Source organism: Chiroxiphia lanceolata, chromosome 10 (assembly GCF_009829145.1).
Source record: "Chiroxiphia lanceolata isolate bChiLan1 chromosome 10, bChiLan1.pri, whole genome shotgun sequence".
Classification (NCBI taxonomy): Eukaryota; Metazoa; Chordata; class Aves; order Passeriformes; family Pipridae; genus Chiroxiphia; species Chiroxiphia lanceolata.
The window spans coordinates 18,445,928-18,469,353 of record NC_045646.1 but is presented as its reverse complement, the minus strand read 5'-3'; the positions used below and the strand labels follow the sequence as shown (position 1 = coordinate 18,469,353).

At 42.2% G+C, this 23,426-nt stretch overlaps 1 protein-coding gene across 1 annotated transcript in view; it reads right to left on the bottom strand.

Annotated features, from left to right (window-relative positions):
* The window catches only part of EPHA4 (EPH receptor A4), a 106,504-nt gene that overhangs the window by 58,643 nt on the left and 24,435 nt on the right, over nucleotides 1-23,426 (bottom strand). The window contains exon 4 of the mRNA XM_032697836.1: nucleotides 5,407-5,562. Within this exon, the coding sequence (XP_032553727.1) occupies nucleotides 5,407-5,562 (156 nt within the window). The remainder of the gene's footprint in view (nucleotides 1-5,406; nucleotides 5,563-23,426) is intronic.

Sequence of the window (23,426 nt, the reverse complement as noted above, 5' to 3'; positions counted from 1 at the left end):
CATTGTCAAATTACTTCCGTCTCTTCTCTTCAAGCCATAACCACTCCCCTTCTTATTCAATTCCTTCAGCTCGTCACCACAGACGAGGGGAGACAGCCTTCTCCTTTGAGATTCCCATCACTCACAATCCCTTTCTCTCGGTCTGGCAGCGATGCAGCGATGGATGGTCTATTTTCCCAGACTATGTGGAGAAGAAAAATTACTCTCTCCCTACTGCCTACCCATTGTTCCCTCTGCCCTTGCAACAGCCATACTACAGCTTAAAAGCCATATTGATGTACTATTTACATAATGTACATTATGTAATGTGATGTTTTAAGAACAAAATAATTTACTTAAGGTATAGACGTATATAAAGATGTGGAAGAATTATGTTATAAATTTCAATTCTGAATATTAGAGTCTGTATTGGCATATACTTTATATTATAGAGAAGGGGCTCCAACAGCAGAGGTCAGACTGCAGTAGTGCCAGCACAAGTGTGCAAATCCAGGGAAGGAAGCCTGGCAAAGCCAGTGCAAAGCCACCAACAACACACTAGGCAGCACAACCACACGGTGTACCCTACTGCCTTTTCTTCTAACAGCTAAAGCAGTGGGAATCTGCATCTCACTGGAAAACTTGGAAAAGGCACAAGTTAAGTTGAAGGAAAAAAGGTACATTTGTTTATTTAGAAGTCTAAGCAATCATTATAAACATATGCTCAAATAATCAGCTCCTGTGTAATTACTCATTTGCAAATGCAGTTATTAGGTAAGTAAATTCACTCCTTTTTGAAAATGCAGGTCAAATATTTATCTCTGAGATACATTAAATGCAACACAAGATTGTACCAAGTATTTATATTAGACTGCAACATTTACAAAAGTGAAGTGTTTAGACCTTTCAGACTTTTTTTAAAGCCTTGACCTTGGGCACAAATAAGGACAGTGTTATTTTAATGTGCATTCAAATTTTAACAACACAGTCACACAGCTCTAGTGGAATCCACATTGAGTTTCCACTGTAGATTGCTCATCATTTCATTATGGTTCATTATGCTGATAACTGTCAGAAAGCATTAGAAGCAGGAGCCTTGAGTAATAGCACTGAAATGGTAATTTAAAAACAATATACTTTCTGGAGGAAATACAGCAGTGCACTAAATTCAATTAGAAGAGGGGAATGTAAAGACAAGTAAGTGATGTTTGCTGTTAGAAGTCAGGCTATTCGGTTTCTTGATAACCTACACTGGAGAAGGTCCTTTTAAAAGCAGGCACTTTTCTCTTGCATCTCACTAAATTTTTTCTCATTATCTCTAAGCTTCTCTGGTATAAACTGTCTTAAATGCAACCATTTTTGAAATATTTCAGGCTGTGACAAAATATCAATCCATCAGTCACTGTTTGGGTGGCATAACGGACTAAATTATTCAGGGTCATTTACTGAGAGAGATTTCAAGCTGGACAGTCTGTGCTGATAATCTCTCTTTTGTAAAGAGTTTCCAATTAAAAATCATTAATAATTCGAATCGAACAGACAATATAAACAATACAAAACTGTCCCTTCCTCACTCATAATGTGAGCATTGTTTGTTAAGAAAGAGTTAGAGAACTCGACTCATTAACGGTGGGGACGCAGGAACAACGCCCATTAATTTGGGTGGGAACTGCACCTGCCTGTTCCAGGCTGCAATTCCCAGTGTATCTCCTTACAGAGAAGGAAATTCAGGGACAAGGACCATGATTGAGACTGATTTGTTTTCCAGCCTCATGGGCTTGTGTGTGGGCAAGGTAATTTATTCTCCATTACATTGCTAACCTCATGCAAGACCCTTCCTCTCAGCAAGTACTGAAATATAATGAAGCTCTCAAGAGTTGCCTTGACATTACTTTTGCAATGCTTCCAAAAGGGAAAGGCGTCCATGTTTTCCATGGTTTGTGCTCAGGTGTATTACAGGTCAATCATACCATCTCCACGACCAAGCACAAAGCTGACAAGCCCACTCTGCTTCAGAGCTTAAAGCCTGAATTCCCGAGTTTGGCCAAAGCAGCAGATGCAGGGCGGCTCTGGCCCTCAGTGGTGACAGACACATTGATGATTATCCCCCATGAGGCAAGTTTAAGGGAAAAGATGCATCAGTAAACGTGTATGTCAAAGAGTCTATGCCTGGCCTTCGACACAGCCCACTCCACTGTCTTACACTGTGCCACATTCTGCTCTTACTAGTACAAGCCTTAAACCAGACGTAATTATTCACTCTAACAAAGTTGAAAGAGAGGAGAATACTAAAATGAGAGTTTGAGTTACTTGTTTAGGAGTCTGATGCTTGGCTTATCTGAGGTTAGATACAGGTTTTACAGCTCAACGAGGGATGGCAATATCAAAGAGCAGCATTATGGAATGATAAAATTCTGGAGCACCTTTCCAAAACCAGCACATCAAGAAATAGCTGTTGCGTTTCTTACTTACCACGGGAATTGCAAGAAAGGAAAAGGAAAGGGAATTCTCCAATTCCCTTTCATCCACTAGCACAATCAGGCTAATGGAAAGTCCTAACAGTCCTCTTCTCCCAGCTTCGAAGGCGAGATAAGTGACAGGGCCAGCCAGTTTACTAATAAAGGAAATCAATAGCCAAGGGTCAAAGCTTTACAAAAACACATCTTAAGAAGGCTGAAGTTCTTCATCTTAAGAAGTGTTTAGAAATAATAAAGAAAGGATCAATCCACAGTCCATTCCAGGTGTTCTTTCCAAATTACCCAATGTTACTTTTATTCACCTGGTCTAATAGTTCTCCAAGTGAACAGAAACCTGATTTTACAAGCCAGTGGAGCAGAGTCTATCTTTTTGCTAGAAGAATGGATCTCAGATACTGTGTTTTATTTCTTCATTAGCGTGCCGTCACACTGAGCGATTACTAAATGCAGGCCTGAATGAGAATACCAGAGTTAAAGAGAGCATAATGAACAAAGAAGGTGCCTGATTATTATGGCTGTCAGCACAAGGGAATTGGGTTTGTCACCTGGTTTAACCAACTGGTAAGAACTGATTAGAGTCTGAATCCGCCTGAAAGAACCTTTGATGTTTATGCTCCCTTCTGTCTCCACATCTTGTCAGGAAAGGCAGACAAACGGGGACCTTCTTCCGAAGGATGTCCCTTCAGCAGAGGCCCTCTAAATGCTCTCTATCACTTGTCTCAGGTGCATGGCCAGAAGGCTACTCAGTGTGGGGAGTATGGCAAAGGAACAGCTCCCCAGAGCCCCCTGCCCCACAGTCCATGGGCAGCCACGCAGGCAGGGCTGCATTTTGTGCCTGAGCAGGTCCTACCATCACAGCAGCATTCAGACAGGGCTAAGGCTGACCTCAAAGAGGGGTTGTGGGCAGGCACAGCAGGGACTGGGGGGGCACAGCTGCCCCACCAGCCAGCTCAGAAATAACCCGTGTCATTCTTTATCCTGGATCACAGAAAAAGAAGCCCTTAAGCTACAAGGAAATTCAAAGCTACGAAATGGGACCTCCAGAGACAGGCCTGTTTTCCAAGAGCAGGTGTCTGTGGGATTGTGGTGTTGGCTTGCCTCTGCATGCTGAGTCCTCCTAGACTGCTGCAGAGATGAAGGCTGAGGCCAGCACCATGGCCTTGCCTTTTCTCCTGTCCTCTTTGTATTTTCAAGTTAAAAGACCAAGATCAGCAACTTCAACTTTGACTGACCTCCAAAGACAGGAATGGAGAAGGGTGCCTGAAGTAGGTCCAAAACTTGACAAAAAAGGGCTAAGATTGCAGGGGTACATTTTGCAATACAAGCAAACATACATATCATATGCTCACTATTTCCCCATCTGGAAATGTTTCGCTCTCTCTTCACCAACTGCACATGCCTACTTAATTTCAACCAGTTGATTACTAATTTGATTTCAATTTGATCAGGATATCACTCACTAGGACCAGGGCTTTGAGAAACTTCTGCTGGTATAATATTATTTAGGGTATACATTCCAAACAATAGTTCTGTTGTTGCAGAAGGACATTTTTCCTATCAAAATGGTCAAGTTTTATATCTCCTAGTGTAAATTATATTATATAAAGCATGTTCTTGCCCACTTAGGCAAGTTTCAAAATACGGCTAGACCGCCATTCCCAGTCAACACTTGACAAGGGATATATGGACCTCTCTGCTTCCTACTAAGCAAAAGCAGCTGCTCTTGGCTATGCCCTGGCCTGCTCAACCACCACCCAGCAAAACTCACTGCTGAAAAGAAGGAGATCACTGAAGAACAGCTGGAATCAAGGGGGGGTGAGGAAGGGATAAGTGCTGGCTTAGTTATGGACATACTCTGTTTCTGCCTTGTAAGGAAGAAATTAAGATTTAAATAAATGTGACTCATCTTTCCAAAATTAATTCACAATATATTAAAATGTTACAAAAGAAATATCTTGTCCATCCCTCACTCAGAGACATACACACTCTCTACATAAATACACAGTTGAACTCCAAAAATCTGGAAGCATTTCCAATAACTTTCAGGGAAAGCCACACATGGATATCCCCTGGTAAAATACAGCCCTTTCACTTATTGCTTGAAACTGCTCTGCTCCTAAAGAAGTGAAAACCAAAGATGACACAGTTAAACACCAGGACATGCCTGGAATCCCAGGTCTTCAGCTGTGTGAGCCATAAACCAACACACAGGACAAGGAGTTGCTCCAGCAACTCTGTGTGTTCAATGCATCTCTCCTTCTCCCTGCTGAAGGCATTTTGGTAGAACTAAAGCAAATTCCATTTGCTGTACATGATGTATTTATCTACGCAGGATAAAATAAACCATGCCTTGGATGGTTGTTTCATTAAAGTTTAAGATTTACTATTACAATCCCTTTCAGATGAACACTCATGTTGCTAAGGGTCACCATCTATATTTCAGGCAAATTATATATATAATGATATTATAAATATTACCTATTTACCCCAGGTCATACAATTACAAGAAAACCTTTCACAATTTCTGCAAATATCAATATTTAAAGAGATGAAAGGTGATGTGATCTACTGGCCAGGTGCTCAGACTGGAGCTTAGATCTGTATTTTATTTCTACCTCTGTTACTGAGGTCTGCAAGTCACTCTTTTTCAGTTGCATCTCCTCCCAGTCTCCTGATTTATTTAGACTGTAAACTCTCAAGGGTCAGTACAACCCTGTCACCATTAGGAATTCAGGGCTGAGAACTAACACTTTCTCTCCCAGAAGCGTGAGCCAAAATCCAAACCACATCTGCAAAAGGCTGTAAGATCTACTGAATGCTCCTCAGAGAAGCAGAACACTTTTTTAGAGACACAGATCTCCAGGCGGTGTTTCCTACATACACAGTGAAAGGAAGACAGGAGAAGAAACGGACAATAAAAGGGAAAGAGACTGTTCAAAGACCAACTTACGAGTGCAGGGCATGGAGGCAGCATCATTTTCAGCTCGGAAGAAGCCCCGATCGCAGGTGCAGGAGGTAGAGCCTTCCCAGATGGAGTAGCTGTGAGGCGGGCATTTGGCACAAGCAACATCTGTCGAGAGAGCCTTGTAGTATCCGATTTTGCAAGCTAGATGGAGGAACAGGAAGGGAGAGTGTTATTGGCCCAGGTTGTGATCATAAATTGCTGGCTTACTCATTCAAAATCAAGGCAGGAGACATTTCAAAGAGATCTAATGATGTCCTCTTAGCCCCAGGTGAAGAATTAACAATCACCACATTCTTAATGAGTAATCCTATATCAGGGGATACTGATTTCTCATTCCAATAAGAGTCATTTTAAAAGCTGGCTTGGAGATGGCAAAAAAAAAATTATACTCTATTGACACTGCCAGAAAATCAGCTGCCTCTTTGTGCTTACTGTGGAGTTACATGTGGCTTAACCCATGTCCACCTGCACCCACCCACCCACCCACCCACCCACACACAGAGCATGACAAATGGGGTGCTATTGGTTTATTCTATGACCACTTAAGGAATGGCAGCTGAGAGTCAGACACTGCCAATTTTTAAGAGGGAGTGGGACAGGAACTCCCTGCAATTGGCAGCAGGGCCCTCAGCCCAACACGCCCGGAAATGGCACATCTCCCTCCTGGCAAAGCAGAATTCATTTGGCTCTTTCTCCCCAGGGGAGGAGATCAGCAGTGCTCTCCTCTCCTCAAAGCCAGGGCATAACTGCACCACTGTCACCAGGTCCCATGGGCAGTTGGCAAGCTTTCGGTGACATCATCTTCACAAATGCAAAGCTTACACAAATGGCTACTTTTACCTCAGTTGGAAAAATCTCATTAGCATCATTAATAACACATTTTCATAGTGGCTAACAGGTATTTCATCCTAGAAATTTCTCTCTTGGCTAGAGATAAAAGCCCACCATCACCACTCACTTTTAGCACTATGCAGAAGAGAGAAAATTCCCAGGCATGCAAACCAGTAAAAAGGAAAGGTTGTTCCCAGTATTTACTGTGTGACTCACTCTCACATCTCGTCATTTATCACCTATGCTACCTTTAGGGTTCCCCTGCTACGCACAGACTCCTGTTGGGAGGGCACAGGCCCCCACGCAGCCAGGGCTCACTCTTTCTGTTTCAACCTTTCCTCAGTCCTCCTTGTTCTTTCTCTCCTTCTCTTACGAGGCCCTCCAATGGGAAATGGAGAAGGATATAAGCAAACTTTTCATTTTAAACATTTATAGAAGAGCAAGTTACTTCATTCTTATTAAGCAGAGCCTTTTATGGAATTTCCCTAACAAGTCCTAACTTTACTATGTGCCACACCACCTCTAAGAGTGCTGGGAGATCAGCCCCATGTCACTCGCTGGGGCTGTCACTGGAGCAGAGGACCCTGTAAAAACACATTGCTCAAGTGGCCAAGATTTATGCTTCTAGAGTTTACACGCATTGTATTATTAGATAAGGTTCAACCTGCAAGGTGCTTTTTGGCCATGCTTTAAACAGCCTTGGGATTTCAATTAAAATGAGCAACCACAGCTCCAGCAGGAAGAATCACGGGGGTCAAACCCAGCCTCCCCACATCAGAGACAATCAGGGCTTGAATACAAGCCCACCACGGATGGTCTATCAACCAGGCACTTGCACTATGCAAAGACAACTCCTGTAAAACAGCTTATTGTGCTTGTGAGGGGAACTGCCCAGCAAAAAAACCAAAAAACAAAAAAAAACAAACAAAAAACCCCAACCAAACAAACAAAAAACAAACAAACAAAAACCCACAACAACAACAACAAAAACACAAAACACACACACATAAAAAAAAACTAACCATGGGAAATAACCTTTCTTTTTTTTCGTATAATTTGCAATATCTGGTGAGCAAGTTGTACTATCACTACATGTTCTTTTGTGCCTGGTTTAACAAGAGCAGCAGTCAAGTGGCAGATGCTGATCTGAGATATTATTCCTGGTTTTCACTGTCACGGCTCAGATGAAAAATATGCCTAAGCCTGTATATGACCGGAACAGATACCCACAGGCAGAATCTTGCTGCCATATATAAAGACAAGTCTTTGAAAGCAGAACACAAGAGGAAACCACACTGACTGCTCTTATCCACAAAATTCTTTCCATTATTCAGCATTTTAAAAATTAAACATGTAAACTCTAATATTACTGTTAATATGAACATCATAGTTCACAGAAATTATTAAACAAAGAGCCATCTTTAGCATATTCCTGTTATTAAAATACTTAATAATCAACAATATAGTACAAGACTGAAGATACTGCTAGGGCTATAACATGCTGCTGGAAAGAAAAATGTCACAGGTAAAGATTTTTGCAACCATTCCTCCCCCTCCCTGTCTTTTCAGACTCTGTGGTTTAAAAGGCAATAGATGGATTCAGTGGGTACTGCAAGGTCAACACTCTATAACTCGAGGATTTTTATCCCCTCGTTTCATGCACTGTATTTTGTTTTCTACTATATTAAGCCAAGATCATTAATATTTCAAGACCTGAAGAAAGCTCTCCAAACACAGTGGTTGTTCCTTAAGCACACACAGCCATTTTGCTTCAAAAAAATCACCTACTCCTGAAGAGAGTTTCCTTCATTTTAGTGTGCTCAGAGATTCACCACATTTCATAACAAACATAAAAGGGCATTAGAGAATGTGCTGCATTAAACCAGTAGTTCTTTGCCCCCAAGAGCTCCATGGTACCGTCACTTAAAAACTCGAACCTAATCCTGTAAAAGCTGTTCTTAGCATGAAGTGCTGCTGACACACCTATTACAACCAGTGCCTGTTAAGGCTACGGATGGGCTTTTTTTGAAGGTTAATGATTTAGTAGGCAAACAAGAAGCCTGTACAGAACCCGTTCCCTGGAAGTCTTTATTGCTTGCTCATGACAAATCTTCACGCGGCTGCTTTTCTAGGAAGGATTTGCTGGGTGAGACCCAGCATGAATGGGGTTCTTACACAGTTTTCGAAAGATGCCATTGTAAAAAGATTAGTTCACATGTGCAATGCAAACTTTGAGTTCAATTTCTTAGCTTTGCCTTAATTAGTTCTTTCTGTTAGGTTTTTTTTTTTTTTTAAAGAAGGAAAATCTTTTCTCACATTCAGATCACCCACCAGCATAACACGGTTACAATCGACTGCACTGGATTCAAGGGAAATTCTTAAACCAAGTATTTTCAGCTCACAGTTTTTCCTCAGAACAAATCCCATTGATTTTAAATGGACATCAGCTTGAAATAATCATGCTGATATCTTTGAGTTATAATATTAAACTCAATTTGACTTCTATTTCTATTAAAGTGAGACAGGATTTGGCAAACATTGCTGGTCATTATTACATGCCTTTTCCCTTTTTTTTTTTTTTTTTTTTTAAATTTACCAGAGTTATACATGTTAAAACTGCAAAAATTGCTCTGAAGAATTATGGAACCCCAGTCAAATCTAGATGTAATTTTTCTCAAGCTGTTTTTCAAACCCCATTTTCTCATTAAAACCTGACTTTCAGACTCATGGCTTCCTGAAAAAAAAAAAAAAAAAAAAAGGAAAGAATAAACGTGTGGGCTGGAGAGTCTGTTTGCTTGGTCTCTGCAAATGCTGAATTTTCTATTAGAAAATTTCAGACAGTAATTTAAGAATTTAAAAATTCATCTTATAATGGAAGGGGCTCTAAGCACATTCTTTTTTAACACAAGTACAACAAAATAAACATATTTAATTGGTTTTGACCATTTTTAAATAAGCTATGGGGTTTTTTATATTGGGGATGGGGGAATCTTTAAAAAATTGTTCTTGTAAATTTAAAGTTGTTGAAAAAAAACCCAGTACTTCCTTTTAAATTTTTCCTTTATCTTTGTGGAAATGGCAATGAATCATTCCATCATATATTAGAAAAGGCTTGACATGCTTAATAGTCCTTTAAAAAAAAAATTATAATGTCTTGTAAAGGGTTGGATAAAGAAATCATCCCAATCTCTTTGTTGAAAAGTCCCTAAATAATTAAAAATGCAGTACATATCTTCAAAATATCTCAGGGAGCTCCAAGCAGAGGCTTTGGTAGTGCTGTGGAGGCAGCATTTGGCTCCTCACTCAAGGAGAATGAGCAGGATCTGAGGCAGGGAAGGGAGAGACCCTGGATCCCGGCAGGGCTGGTCAGGCTCTGAGCAGTGATAGGATGAGGAAGGTCCAAGCAGGCCAGCCCTGAGCTGAAAACTGCTGGGCAGGAGCTCAGGCAGCAGCCCTGGCAACCAGGGACCAAGGCCAGGAGAAACATCCTACCTGAGGCCTCAGCCTCTGCTGACGAGGAGAACTTGCAACTGAGAAAATACTGATTTCTGATTAGGAGCTAATCAATAGGGTGAAAAACAAGCACAGAAACGTGGCTTTGCCCAAGTAAATCTAGTTAAGTCAGTGAACTGGTAATAGAAGAAAATTTGGCATAGATGTTCTGAAGTGCTTTTTTACAGAAAGCCCAGTGGGATGCAGTCCTTCACAGGCCAGCATCATTGGCTGAAGAGCCACTGCCTTTGAGACCCCTGTGCTTAAGTCTCCACACAAACATCACAAGGAAAGGGCCCTCAACCAAGTCAGGACCACAACCAAACAGAAACCACACTCCTGCTGCACCCTCCTGCCCAAAAGGGACCTACCTGTGCACCACCAAGAACATTTATTATCACAGTCAAGCGAGTACTACAGCTAAAATCTGTGTAGTTGACTGAAATTTGAAGCAGAAAAATGTATTAGCTACATGCTCAAAAAACCCTCAAAATTCCTTGAGATTTTGAATCAAATCTCTCTCTACACACAACAGAAGAGGGAAAACTTCTTTTAAGTCAATAACTGTAGCCAACTTTAAACAAAGATCCTAAAATAGCACTCTTGGTGAAATGAAGGACAGAGCAAATGATTTAATAAGAGATATTTCAATGTCAGGCTTATAGATTTCAGTGAGAAAAGAAATTTGTGTTTAAAGACTTGAAAAAATACTTTGATAGCATATTTGATGTCTTTCATCACTGGTTACTTTTTCTTCAGCTCTTCTCTCTCTGGAAATATTTTAAGCTCATGTTTTAACTGCACCCTTAGGAACAAAAAGTTACTTTTATTTTTCCCCTTGAATGTTGTTCTTAGTCTTTAAGAGGATGGATTTTCTCTCTTGGATTGTAACAAAACCACATCTGCCACATAAGTAGGCAGCATCTTCTCAGCTTTCTTTTACTGTTATTACCATTTCTGAACAGATTTTTGTGTGTTAATTATAGAACTCAATCGTTTGGATAGTCTCTTTTGATGAGCTTTCTGCCCTGCACCATGAACCCCTCTGTTATTGTACAGCTGTTTTACTTCCAAATGCTCATCAGGGTTTTCTAATTGTCAAGCTGTCCCAGCAACTAGTTCTTTTGACCTAAAAGTCAAAGAAAGGGAGTCACCCTTGTCTCCCCGACATGAATACCGCAGGGGTCCCAGTGGCCCCCTGATACGTAGGAGACAATGCCTTTCCAGATCATTGCCACTACAAGCATAATTGGGTTTGGGGTGAAATGAGAAGATTTAAAATAGGATGAATTAATGAGTTTCTTGTAAAATTAAGTTGTTCTCCTGGTCCAATCTAATCACTCACTGTAATGCCCCTGAGGGTGATAAATAAAGATCCTTAGAAGCCAACGGGGGGAAGAAAAAGCTTTCTCTTGAGCCTTTCTTAAAAGTCAAGTAGCAGAATCTGATGTGATGTACCAAATGCTGTTTCCAAATAATGTCAGATTCCTTTGATGTTCGCATTGTAAGATCTTTGCCTCCTATTAACAATGACTATATTACTGCTACAAATTAAAAGGAGTTCCCATTTTTAACTCGTATCGCTGATGAGAAAACCAGTATTTCTACACACTAAGCATATATTTTTGATGCATGAATGACACAAGGAAACACAAACACAGTCCCATTGGGACACAAGGAAACACAAACACAATCTTACTGGGGAAAGAGTCTAGACTGTTTGACTTCAGAGGAGTTTTACTCCATGATCGGGTAACAAAGGTAGGAAGTTAATAACAAAAATAAAGGGAACTTGGAGTACAAACGTACTGTGATTTGAAATCCAAACTCTGCTTAAGCCACTGGAACAGTGCATGCAAGTACCCTGGCAGGTAAGCACCATATCTGGCTGGACTTTTCCCAGTACAGTAATTCTAAATGTTAGAAGAAAGGCACCAAGCATGTGGGGTTCAGCTGCACCACACCACAGAGATGATTCTCCATCAGCTACCTGCACCCACCCAAGGACCTGCAGGTACCACCATGGCAGGAAGACTTGGTTATGCCAGACTTGGTTATGGAGGCTCCGCTGCAGGTGCCTGTTGCAGCCCTTTTGGCATTGGGAAAGGCTTAGCTACAGGCAGCAGGAAGAAGAGGAGGGCAGCATCCCAAGGCAGTAGCTGTAGGTCACAGCAGGACTCAAAAACCTTTGGCAATCCAAGAGAGTGCATTGCCTGATGTGCATCCATGGAGATGTGATGATCACCTCATTGGCAGGTGGCCAGATTTTTATTTGGCTCATGGGAGACAAGAAATTCCACTGCCTACTTCAGTTTAAGAAGCTAAAAGAAGTGAGGAGCCAGAGAGATCTTTGGTGTGGAAACAAACCACTATCACCATCGAGGTCTCGTATTGAATCCTCAGGAGGGAAAGGGATGAGGCACTCACTGCCAACTGCAAGGTGCCCATTGCTACAGCCTGTCAAAGACAGCAGGGAGTGGCCATTCACTGACATCAGCCAAATCCCTCTGCACCATCAGGCACATCCCATCAGGTCCCATGGCCTTAGTCCTCTCCTGTAACACTTAACTTCCACAGACTTTACTGGACCTGGAAGGCCAGACAGCCAACCTTGCCAGTGAAAGCCAAGGCAAAAAGGCATTTGGTACCTCAGCCTTTGCCATGTCCTTGGTCACTAAGTCTCCTCCCCCGCTGATCAGTGGGACTGCATTTTCCTCAGCCTTCCTTTTGGTGCCTGTAGGAGCAGGTGTCTTTGGTGGCCTTCATATCCTTCATCACATCCAACTCCAGCCAGGCATTGGCTTTCCTAATGCCTCTCCTACATTCTCAGGCCATGGCTAGACTATAGAATCCCCCTGGGTGTCTCAGTTGTGCCAAGGGCTCCCTGCCCATCCATCGTGGCCTTCTGCTACGTCTCCTTTGCCTTCTGCAGCTGCGATGGGCTGCGCGTGTGCTTTCAGCAGATTGTCCTTTACAACCCACCAGCTCATATGGGCTTCTTCACTGCCCTCACAAGGAGAAAACTCCTGAACAAGCCAAAATCTGCTGTCCTGAATTCCAGAGCTTTACTGTTTTTTTTCCTAATATACGTGAAGTCCGCTGAAATAAGCCAGGAAAAATGAAGAAGTCTCTAGCTCAGAAAAGGGCACAAGCACAACAGGACAGGACATGTGATACAGCAATCTGTTCAAAAGACAGCTACAGGCACACACAGAACTGCCAAGTGTATGACAAGAACCAGAGTGGCCTATTAATCCCAGCCAAGGAGGTCCTGTTCTCCTGGGTATCATTTTCTTGACACAGCCTTCAGAGCCAGACATCTCTGCTGTGCAGACCCACACTTGGACACCACACACAGCCAGGCACAGACCCACGGCACCACTGGCATCGCTACACTTCCAAATCCTCTCTGCAGGGACAGAGCTTGCATTTTTGGAGTGCCATTCCTAAGCAGCATCAGTTCTCCTGGGTTTTACACAGGGAAATGCTTTGCTTATCTTCTACAGAAATATTTCAAACCAACTTGTATCTCAGCATAATTATGCTGATAACCCAATAATTTCAAAAGCTGAAACCTACTTTATCAGTCACCCTTTTCTAAGGAAACTACAGTCAAAAGCATAAAAGAAAAAATTAAATACATATACAGTTCATATGTTAACTAAGTTTGATAGGCACACACATAGAAAAGCCCCAGAATTAAAAATCAGCTTTTATTCTTAAAAACTATGAAGAATTATTCTGAACTTTGCTACACAGCTGACAGATCACAACTGCTAAAGAAAAGAACCCCCGTCAAAAATATATGAATTTGAAAATCTCACATTTCTATGGATTAATAATAATAGCTTATCCAAGCAACATCTTTGCTATAGCTGTGGTATTCAGGGGGAACAGCTGGGGTTAAGCTTGACATTTCCCACATCATGTCCACTACTGGTCTTTGACAGCACCCTGATCTCACATTAGCTCTGTCAACCCCACCTGCACAAGCAGCTTCCAGTTCTGCACTGGGGGGGAACACCTGAAAAATCTCACCAAGGCATCTTAAAAGAAAAATCAGCCCCCGGACAAAATATTTGCTGCATCGGGGTTTTTGTCTGAAATTAAAACAAAAATCAGAAAGCTAAAAATCCAGGGTGAAAAAATCTGCGATTGAAAAAACTTTACCACCACCAAAAAAAAAAGAAATAAAATCCTTTCTCTCAGTGAGAAGTCAGCACTTTCCTAAAGGAACGAAAATCCCAACCTGCTCTGCTCTCTACAGGAAGATATTTGCTAGGACTGGCAAAGGCAAGCGAAGCAGCCGGCGGCCACCAGCGGGAAGCATTGGGGACTGTCCCCGCAATGCCACCGGGAGGTGTCCCTTCCTGCCAGTGCAGCAGAGCACTGGAACCACGCACAGCTTCGCGTTTAAGTGCTTTAACGAAGGGGAATGTGCTGCTGAACCGGGGACTTGGCACCTCGTGGCTTGCATTTTTACTTTTTAAAAACACTTAAACAATAAACAGATGCCCTGATATGATAAAGATCCCTCTGCTTAGAACCAGCAATAGGGTGGCTGTGCCCTTTTTGGGAGCAGAGAGGGCCAACAATGCCAGCACACTCATGCAAGGGCTAAGGGGATCTTTAAAATACTGCTGCCTGAGCCAAGTGTTCAAATGTTTTGTGCTTCAGAGTGCTCAGGCTGTCACTCTGCTCTATCACAGACTTCATCTAACTTTGAAAGTTTAATCACCTTTATACAAGCTGTGAGATTTAAGAGATGAGTCAACTAATCAGTTTCAAATAATTACTCAATTAGAAAAACAAGTTGACGGTTTCCCTTGAACAGAAGCAGCAGCACGAGGAGAATCACCAAACACAGATTTTAAAGCAAACCTAAAAAGTTAAGATTTGGGAGGGGTTTTAATAAAACCATAGAAAATTATGATTTTGTTCTTTAAGCAACTAAATTTTACAGAAAAAAAAAATAACTACTGAAGTTTTACCATATATACTCCAGTGAAAGCTGATTAATTGGCCTGAATCTCCACATTAACAAGCCCTAATCCTCTTGTCAGGAGACCTGCTTACAAGCTTCTCTCCCCAGTGGTGTAAAAGCACTGATGAGAACAGAGATCTGTATCTCAAAGCACTGTCCAGCCAGCCTGGGATTATCTCTCATCTCCTAAATCTTAACAGCTCTGTAGAAAGCCAATTAAACCTCCAAAGTTAGATGAAGTCTGTGATAGAGCACAGTATCAGCTTGAGCAGTTTAAGACAGAAAGGCCTAACACAGAGTTCTGACATTGCTGTTTAAAATAACTATTTGATCCTAATCAGCTGAGGGTCCTGGACTTAGAAAAGAGTGTCCTTATAATGTATTAAAGAGCATCCAACATGTTATTTCAAAACTGCTTGTATTTTATACAGGCTAGTGAGACACTGAAATAATTATTACATTAATACCCTTTAACAAATTGTCTATTGTTAAGAATTTGAGGATTGATCCTGCCCATAAATCCTTTAATGCTGTCTCCTTTGTGCAAGTGGAATTTCCCTCCACAGCAGAACCCAGCATAGCTGTAATGTTTTCTGCTACTGTTTGAACTTGTATCATGAGTGTGATGGAGCCACATCACGCCAGCACACTAAAAACTACAGTGTTTTTCTGGGCTTCTTTATTCTTGGTTTAACTGTGAACAGCCCAGAATAGAGTTCAAGCTCCTATCTCCAGAGCTATAGCAAGATGCCTTAATATGGTTTAATCATCACATCCTCTCTAGATGGCTGTATGACATTATTTAAAAAAAAAAAAAAAAGCCAATAAAAAACCACCCAACTATTTTGGTCTCCCCAGAGAATTGCTTGACACAAAGGTTTTGGGAGATGTCTAAATATAGACAGTTCTGGTGAGATCCGGGTCTGTGCAAGATAACAACTCTGCACTATTTTTGACTGTTTAACAAAGATGCTGGGAACACAATGGCTTCAAACAAACACTGCTTTGGCTCTCCCCAGCACTACAGAAAATAGATGAGGTGCTTAAAGAATCACAGAGTCTTTTAGGATGGAAAAAAACAAGGAGTCTGACCGCTAACCCAGCACTGCCAAGTCCACCACTAAACCATGTCCCTAAGTGCCACACCTACACATCTTTTAAATACCTCTGCTTCTTAGAGACTTCCATCAACACCACTGTAAAAAACTATCAATCCTCTACTAAGTAGAACATCAATCAAAATAGTGGCATGCAAATCATGATCCATTAAGTACTTCACACTTGATTACCCACGACATTTTAGAGAGGGTCATACATTGATGAGTTGCTTCTCTCTTCTTTGCCCTTTGCGATTTGGAGTACATAACCACTTCTAGTTCATTACCAATGCAAAATTTAGCACTAAGCTCAACTTAAACAAGAGGAAAACAGCAGCTCAATTGTTTGTCCTTTTCTCCTTAAATTTGCTCAGTCTGCATGTTTCTCTACTTTACACAAATCACACCTTTCCAGAAGTGTTGGACTTGAGGCACATGCAGGTGCACCCTTGTTTAAATGTGGCATTTGCTACCAAAGACATTCTAAAAGTAGAATATTCAAACCACACAGGATCTTCCTCAACACTTTTCTTCCCCCAGCTTTCTCCTAGATGTGAAAATCAGTGTGAAGTTTCACAGAATCACAGAATGGTTAAGGTTGGTAAGGACCACTGGAGGTCTTCTAGTCCAAGCTCCCTGCTCAAGCAGGGTCCCCTAGAGCACATTACTCAGGATTGTGTCCAGACAGCTTTTTAACAGCTCCAGGGAAGAAGATTTGCCCCTCACTGGGCTAACTTACAACCCCCCAGACCTGCCAGGAGCTATCTGGAAGCCATTCTTCTGCATTTGTTCTCACAGCCTGAAGCTTCACAACGAGATGTGATCTCACAGCTACACGGGAGACCAAGATAGGTGTAATTCCTGGCTCTGCCACAGAGGCTGAGGACAGCTTGCCTGACCTGCCTCTAGCATTCACGGACATAGTCTGTATCACGGTCTTAAGAGGAAACATCATTCACTTTCCTCCCACCTGATCTGGCCTCATCTTCTGCTCACTAACTTCCAGGTCATCTCTCTGCAGGTATGGGAGGCTCTCGCATATGGAAAACCCTTTCTCGCAGGAGTCAACGGCAAGAAAGAAGCAGGGAGCAGTGGAAAAGAAAGCGTGGCCGCTCCTTTGGGGCCCCTAAATTGAAGGGTGTAACTACACATACACCCAGTGCTTAAACTTCAGTATCCCTGCCTCAGATCATCCATTTAGAAAGCGGCAATAAGACTCACAATAGATACATCTAAGAGCTGTTGTGAGGTTTAATTAAGCAATAGAGCACTTGGAGATCTCCAGATAACAAGGCGCCCATATAAGAGAGGAGGTGATTACTTCTGATGAAACAAATCATGACAACAACCTGGCTCAGCAGGGAATACCCAGGGCTGTGTCAATTCTCTTTTACAGCCCTGATGGAGGAAGCTTGTGGAGATTGTTCTCTGCTCTTTTGCATCTCAGGCTTTGGCAGGATGCTGGAGAGGATGCAGAGAAATGCCTGCATTGGCTGCACGCGCAGCGATGTGAAATACAATCCCTATTTAAAAATCAAAGAGCTAGGAATCTCCTCCTGTCAACAAGCCTTTCAATAGGGAAGAATAATTTAGCAAGAATAGATGAAATCTCCCACCTTAGGGTGATCTGGGTGGCTGTGAGGAGAAACGCGTTTTGGCAGTTCCCACATTCTTTTGTCAAACTTCTGTTGTCTGGGAAAGAGCAGAGTGCCAGAAGCCCTTGCAGGTGAATACCTTGGCTGTTTCATGCTCACTTGATTCAGAGCAATAGCGTGTTTATCTAGATGTTTGGAAAGTTATTAATGAGATCAGCAAATCCTTTCCATGTATAAATTATAAATCACCTTCAGCAATGCCATGTAAATTATCAAGTCAAGTGAGAACATGCTTATTTATCTGTGACAGTCTTTTATCACCAATAAATAAAAGCAAGGCAGGAATTACCTCAGGATAAAATAGCACTGAAGCACCATCGGTTAGGTCACGAACAGAAACACCAGCACAGCAGAACCCCTGCATCAAGACATCCTGAAGGATATGCCAGGAGTGGCACTGCACCAATCCAGAAAGAGCAGGAAGGCAGAGCGCGCTGTCCAGGCTGCGCTGCCAACCCCATTCAGGTGCACTCAGAATGCTTTCCACCACACTGGTGCATCAGCACTTGCTCTGCAGAGAGCAGATGTGTCCCTCAAGACTGCACTCAGTACCTTTTCTCATCATCACACATCCCTGTAGGGCAAAGGAAAGGAACTGGATGCACAGAGGCTGGTTTGGGGGACATGTTGTAGCAGCCCCATCAAGCAAGAGGTTTGGAAAAAAGAGCGGCTAGAGAGATACAAGTTTTATGAGTGGCTGGTGTGAGCTCTGGATAAGAATAATTCTAATTTGGCTTTTAAATCCTCTACCATCCTGAATTCACAAGATATATCATGCACTAATTCCTTTAACTGATGTATAGTATCTTTATGTCAGAGTTCTGCCCATCCATCTTTCAGGTCGGGACAACCCACAGATTTACAACAGCTGCTGCTCTAAGAGTACAGGATTTGGCCCAGTAGTGCAATGGGCATGTCACCTGGTAAATTTTAAAGTAGAGGGTTTTTTATGGAGGCAGCCATTTAATGAATGCTTTAAGCCAAGTTTTTCTTCAAGAGTTCTGCAGAAAGTTTCCCTTTGCATGAGAAGGTACATTAAAAAATATATGAAATAAAATAAAATCCCGAGGAAAGGAATTGCAGAAACTGATGTTAGGCATGACCAAAAATAGTTGTGATAGGTCTCTTCTCCCCCAGTTTAGTCTTTGCCACAGAGCTCCAGGGGGGCTCTCTGCAGACACACCAGGGAGCAGGTGGAAATGATGAATTACGAGAGGGTGGCAGGGGCCCTCTGACTCACTCCAGGGGAAGCATCCAGAGAATGAATCCATCTCTACCAGAGCAAAGCTGAAAGCTTACACAGTGGAGGTGCCTGTTGCTCCTGTGGGACATGGAGCTCACGCTCTGGGCACGGCAGGAGACACACAACCCACGGCATGATAACACAGCTTCAAGACAAGACTAGTTCCAGCATGAGGAACAAGCCCACAGCTGAGCCAATTGCTAAAGCAGATTAAGACTTCTCAGGTGACTGGGTTAACACTCTCCAGTGCTGATGAACAAGTGACAGGTTTCTTTCTCCTCTCCACGCAGATCACCAGATGCCATCCCCAGCAGGGGCAGCCGATGAGCCATCCATCCCCTGTGGGGCTCTGCCACATCACCCTGAACCTCCTGTGCCCCTGGTTACCAGAGCAGGTACCCAAAGAGCACAGCCCATGGGCTGGGATACAGGTCAGGACACAGCCCAGCCTGCAGAGCCTGTACCCTGGCACTGGTGACACACAAGAAGGAAAGCTTTCTTCCAAATTCCTGCTGGATGTCGTACAGCTGCTAATTGGGAGAAAGTGACAAAACAAACACAATTTTGCTTCTAATCTGGAAAGGCATCCATCTCCAACAAAACTATTGGCAAATGCACCTAACAATAACATCCCATTTTGGCTCAGAGGCCCTCATGGCTGACATGATAGAGCTATTTATTCAAATATCTGCATGATACGTAAATTAGTGAAAGACAATAAACAAAGAAATTGATGGTGGTAACCATGAAGCTATTTAGAAATGGCCAAAAGCACCACTGACTTCAGTCCAGGCCACAAAAATTTACTGTAGCAAAGAAATGCAGTGGTGAGACTGGAGCTGGCGTGTGACTCACATCCGCCCTGATCACCTCACGCTCTTCCTGATACGATAAGTTATCAGCTCAGAGTTCTTATGAGTGCTATTTTATCTACTCTAACTAAACCATATCAAGACCTAATTTTGCCTCAACAATTAACAAAATGCTATCACCAACATCCAAAATGCATCTAAGATAGCTTAGAAGAGTGAGGTTTTAAAATGCTGTTGACAAGATGATCTGACACAAGTTAAATATACTTGGGCATGCAAGACCATCCATTTGCAGCACATATTTTTCACTTTTCTGAAGATCCAAAATTCACACAGAGTAACCTCCACTTCCTACCTTTAGCCAAGATAGAAGACCCGAGGAAGAAATGTTTCCTTTTTTCTCTCTGCTTCTATCAATTATCAGTGGATTCATGCCAAAATAGAAAAAAAATACCCTGCAAAACTTCACTGTCTTCCTGGTGTTCCTCTGACTGCCAAATTTCATACAGTGAGGCACCTTACAACTTCAGATGGATAATCCTCAGGAGCAGCCTCAGCAGCAACCTGTGGCCACCAGAGCCTTTTTCCCTGTGCCCACCCCACAGAAGGATTATTTGCACTCTGTCTTTGACCACCAAAACCAAGTTCACTGAGAATTTGTTAGGTTGCCCCGGCAAGAAGTCCTTCCAGGACCACCATTTGCTTGAATTTTCATGCACTTTGTCACACAATTACCAAAATCTTTATTAGCCTATCAAAAAGCCATAGGAGAGGCTGTACTGTCAAAAAATTAATGCTCATGTCAGCATATTAGCTTTCCACGTTCCTTATTTGTAATTACTTAGCACTTTTTCTTGCCTGCATTCATTAAGAAATGTAAACTTAAATAAACAAACCCAGGATTTTTTAACAGAACCAAACCACGAAATTTGTACATAATCAAAACGTGAGGCAGTTAAGCAGAACAGAAGGAAACGTGCTGGCTGCAATGAATTAGTTATGGCATGTCTGATGTGCCAAGTTTATTTTCTAGACATACTTTTCCTATGTGAAGGTGCAGCCAAACAGCAGCCACTAATGGGTCAGTAAATCTCCACTGTGCCAGGCAGAGCCTCAAATACATGAGATCAGCAACTCACTTGGGGAAGAGGGGAGATGGTTATTTTGCTGTATGTTATTCTTATGCATTTGCTTGCTTGTGTTTTGTGAATGTGCCACTAAGGGCTGTTTTTTCAGTTGTGCCCAACTCATCGTGGGACATAAGCAATCTTTTGAAAGACCCCTATGAATCACTTCTGTCAACATTAAGTGGGTTTTGACATTGCAAACACTTAGTGACTTCAGTCTGAAATCCACAGTAATTTTAGGCCTTCAGAGGAACACAGAGTTTAAATATTTAACTAAAGGAGAGCAAATTCTAGGCCTAAAGTAGATGCCTCCTACCGAGGTTGCCTTAAAGCAACAAGAAGGAAAGTCACTCCTACATGGGAACAGTTACACTGGACTCATCCATGGCCTTAAAAACCAGCTCGCCAAGACCACTGGCAGAAGGCCCCCCAGGTCCATGGGGGTGAATCAGGAGCCCCTGCCCAGGCTGTGCTCTGCCAGTACCAGACTGCCACATGCACCCAAGAGAGGCCACGGACAAGGACTCCCAGCAGGGCTCCTTCCCACCTTTGCTCAGGACCCTCTGGCAGGCACTGAAGAAGCCAAGTCCAGCAGACAGAGCAGTTTAATATCCCAGTTGCTGTGGGATATTAAAAGGTTTCCCAGAACTGCTGTTAAGGAGCAGCCTCAGCATCCAAATACTTCAATAGTTACCTGAACACTCGCAGAGCTGCAGCTGACTCATAACCCAACTGCACTGGAAATTCTGCAACTGGGGAGTAAAGGTGCTGCCTCAGAGCTCCTCCACCTTGTTACACACACAGAGCCCATGACAAAGAGCATTTGCAATTCAAAGCACTCATGGATTCAAGGTCAGAGTTTCCAAGTTTCAAGAATTCTTCATAAGTGCAAAGTCTGAAGTACGGATACCAACAGATTGATTTTTTAGCATCTATCTGAAGCAAGCAAAGATGAAGGCTATTATTAATTCAGCTTCTTGAGGGGGACTTCCCTGTCAGTGTGTGTTAGAGACTTGTTAAACAAAATGTTTTGCAGTAAATCACATGGAAATGTGAACTCAGCAAATGCCAGAGGCAATGACAGGAGGATATAAATGACAATCAGAAAGGCGTGTCCGGATGCTTGAGGTATGAGCCACGATAAAGTGCTTGTGAAATTTCACCTGCCTCCTGGAGTGGGACAGAGGTTGTGGCCTTCTGATAAAAAAAAAAAAGGGGGGGAAAAAAAGAAAAAAGAAAAAAAGGAAAAGAAAAAAAAATAAAACCACACAAACCTCGATGTGCTAATTAGAAAGTGAACTGTATGTCTGAACAGACATCCAAATATTCCAGCCTCAGCAGGGAATAAAATCTACAGATTGTGGGAATTAGCCTGAATGAGACCTCACTAAATGGTCGCGGCAAAGTTGGAGAAAGACAGTGCAAGCCAACAGTTACTGCAAGCACCTCTTTAGTCAGCGGGAAGAGTGAATTCTTTTCACATAATCATTCATTTGCACTCTGCTGAAATATATTTAGCAGACCTCTGCTCACCTTCTCAGAGCTGCTTTTGACTTTTTAGAAAATATATGGAGCCGATAACAATCCTTGCAAATTTTGAGAAAGAAAAGCAGATAGACACATACCTTAGCTGATTAAATGTTGAACGTTAACAACATCCATTACCCTCACCAACAGCTAGAGATGACTAACAAAGAGGAACATGGAATCACATTATTGCATTCAGCAAATGTACAGAAAATGCTACTTTTCACAGTCAAAAATAGCATACCTTACCAGCCCAGATTTGATCAGCCCATTTTGTCAGCAGTAAAAGCTGTTTTCTAGGCCATAGCATTTTCCATTAATGCAATCTGATTTGCCACTGCTTTTTTAGAAAGCTAAGGTGAATGTGTGATATTGAGAGAGGGCAGTTGTTAATCCAGAAACGAAAGTCTGAAACTCCTCATGTAGGGCAAGGTCAAAGAACAGCTGCCTATGGAAAACCCCACACAGAGACTTGCACACCACGTTCTAGTTGGTATTCCCAGGAGCTTTGTACTAAGGATATTTTAAATAAACAGTAATATACTTCTCAACAAATGATTTAAAAAATGAGGAGATAATGACTTCTCATATGGCTTTATTACTGCTTGCACTTACAAATACGTCACCTGGGTAGTTTTATCTCCCACATTAGTTGATATTTAAGAAGTTCTGATTATTACTCACATTGTTCTGAGTGTTATATCTGTTCCTAGCAACTGAGAGAAGAAAACAAGCCAAATAAAACACAGCGGTATTTTTGAAGCCACAATATAATAGTTACCTAGAATAAAATCCTGCCTGCATGCTTCTAAAAACTGTGGTACCATACAGAAGTAGTGACGAAAGAGGTGGTGGCAGTTTTTGATAGAGACAACTATCATTCATAAGCTACCGGTAAACTAAACAAAAATTAACAAGCTCCATAAAGCAATTAAAATCCAAAGTGTAAAGTAGATGTAATGACTCAACAGCCTGATCACTGCTCTCATAAAACCACGCTAATAATGCATGGCCTGAGTCTCCTCACATTCTCATCAACATAAAATCAAGTAGCAAATTGAAATTTTTCTCATTAGTGGAGTTTCACAGATAGAAAAGTTGTAAGGCAGGAGAAGCAGACCTGAGGGCTGCACACGGAGAAGACTCACAAGAAACCAGGTCTGTGCACCACCCTGTGTGTGAGTTTGGCTATATCAGGGGTCACTGTTTGGCTATCAGCACTCCACTGCACGGTCTG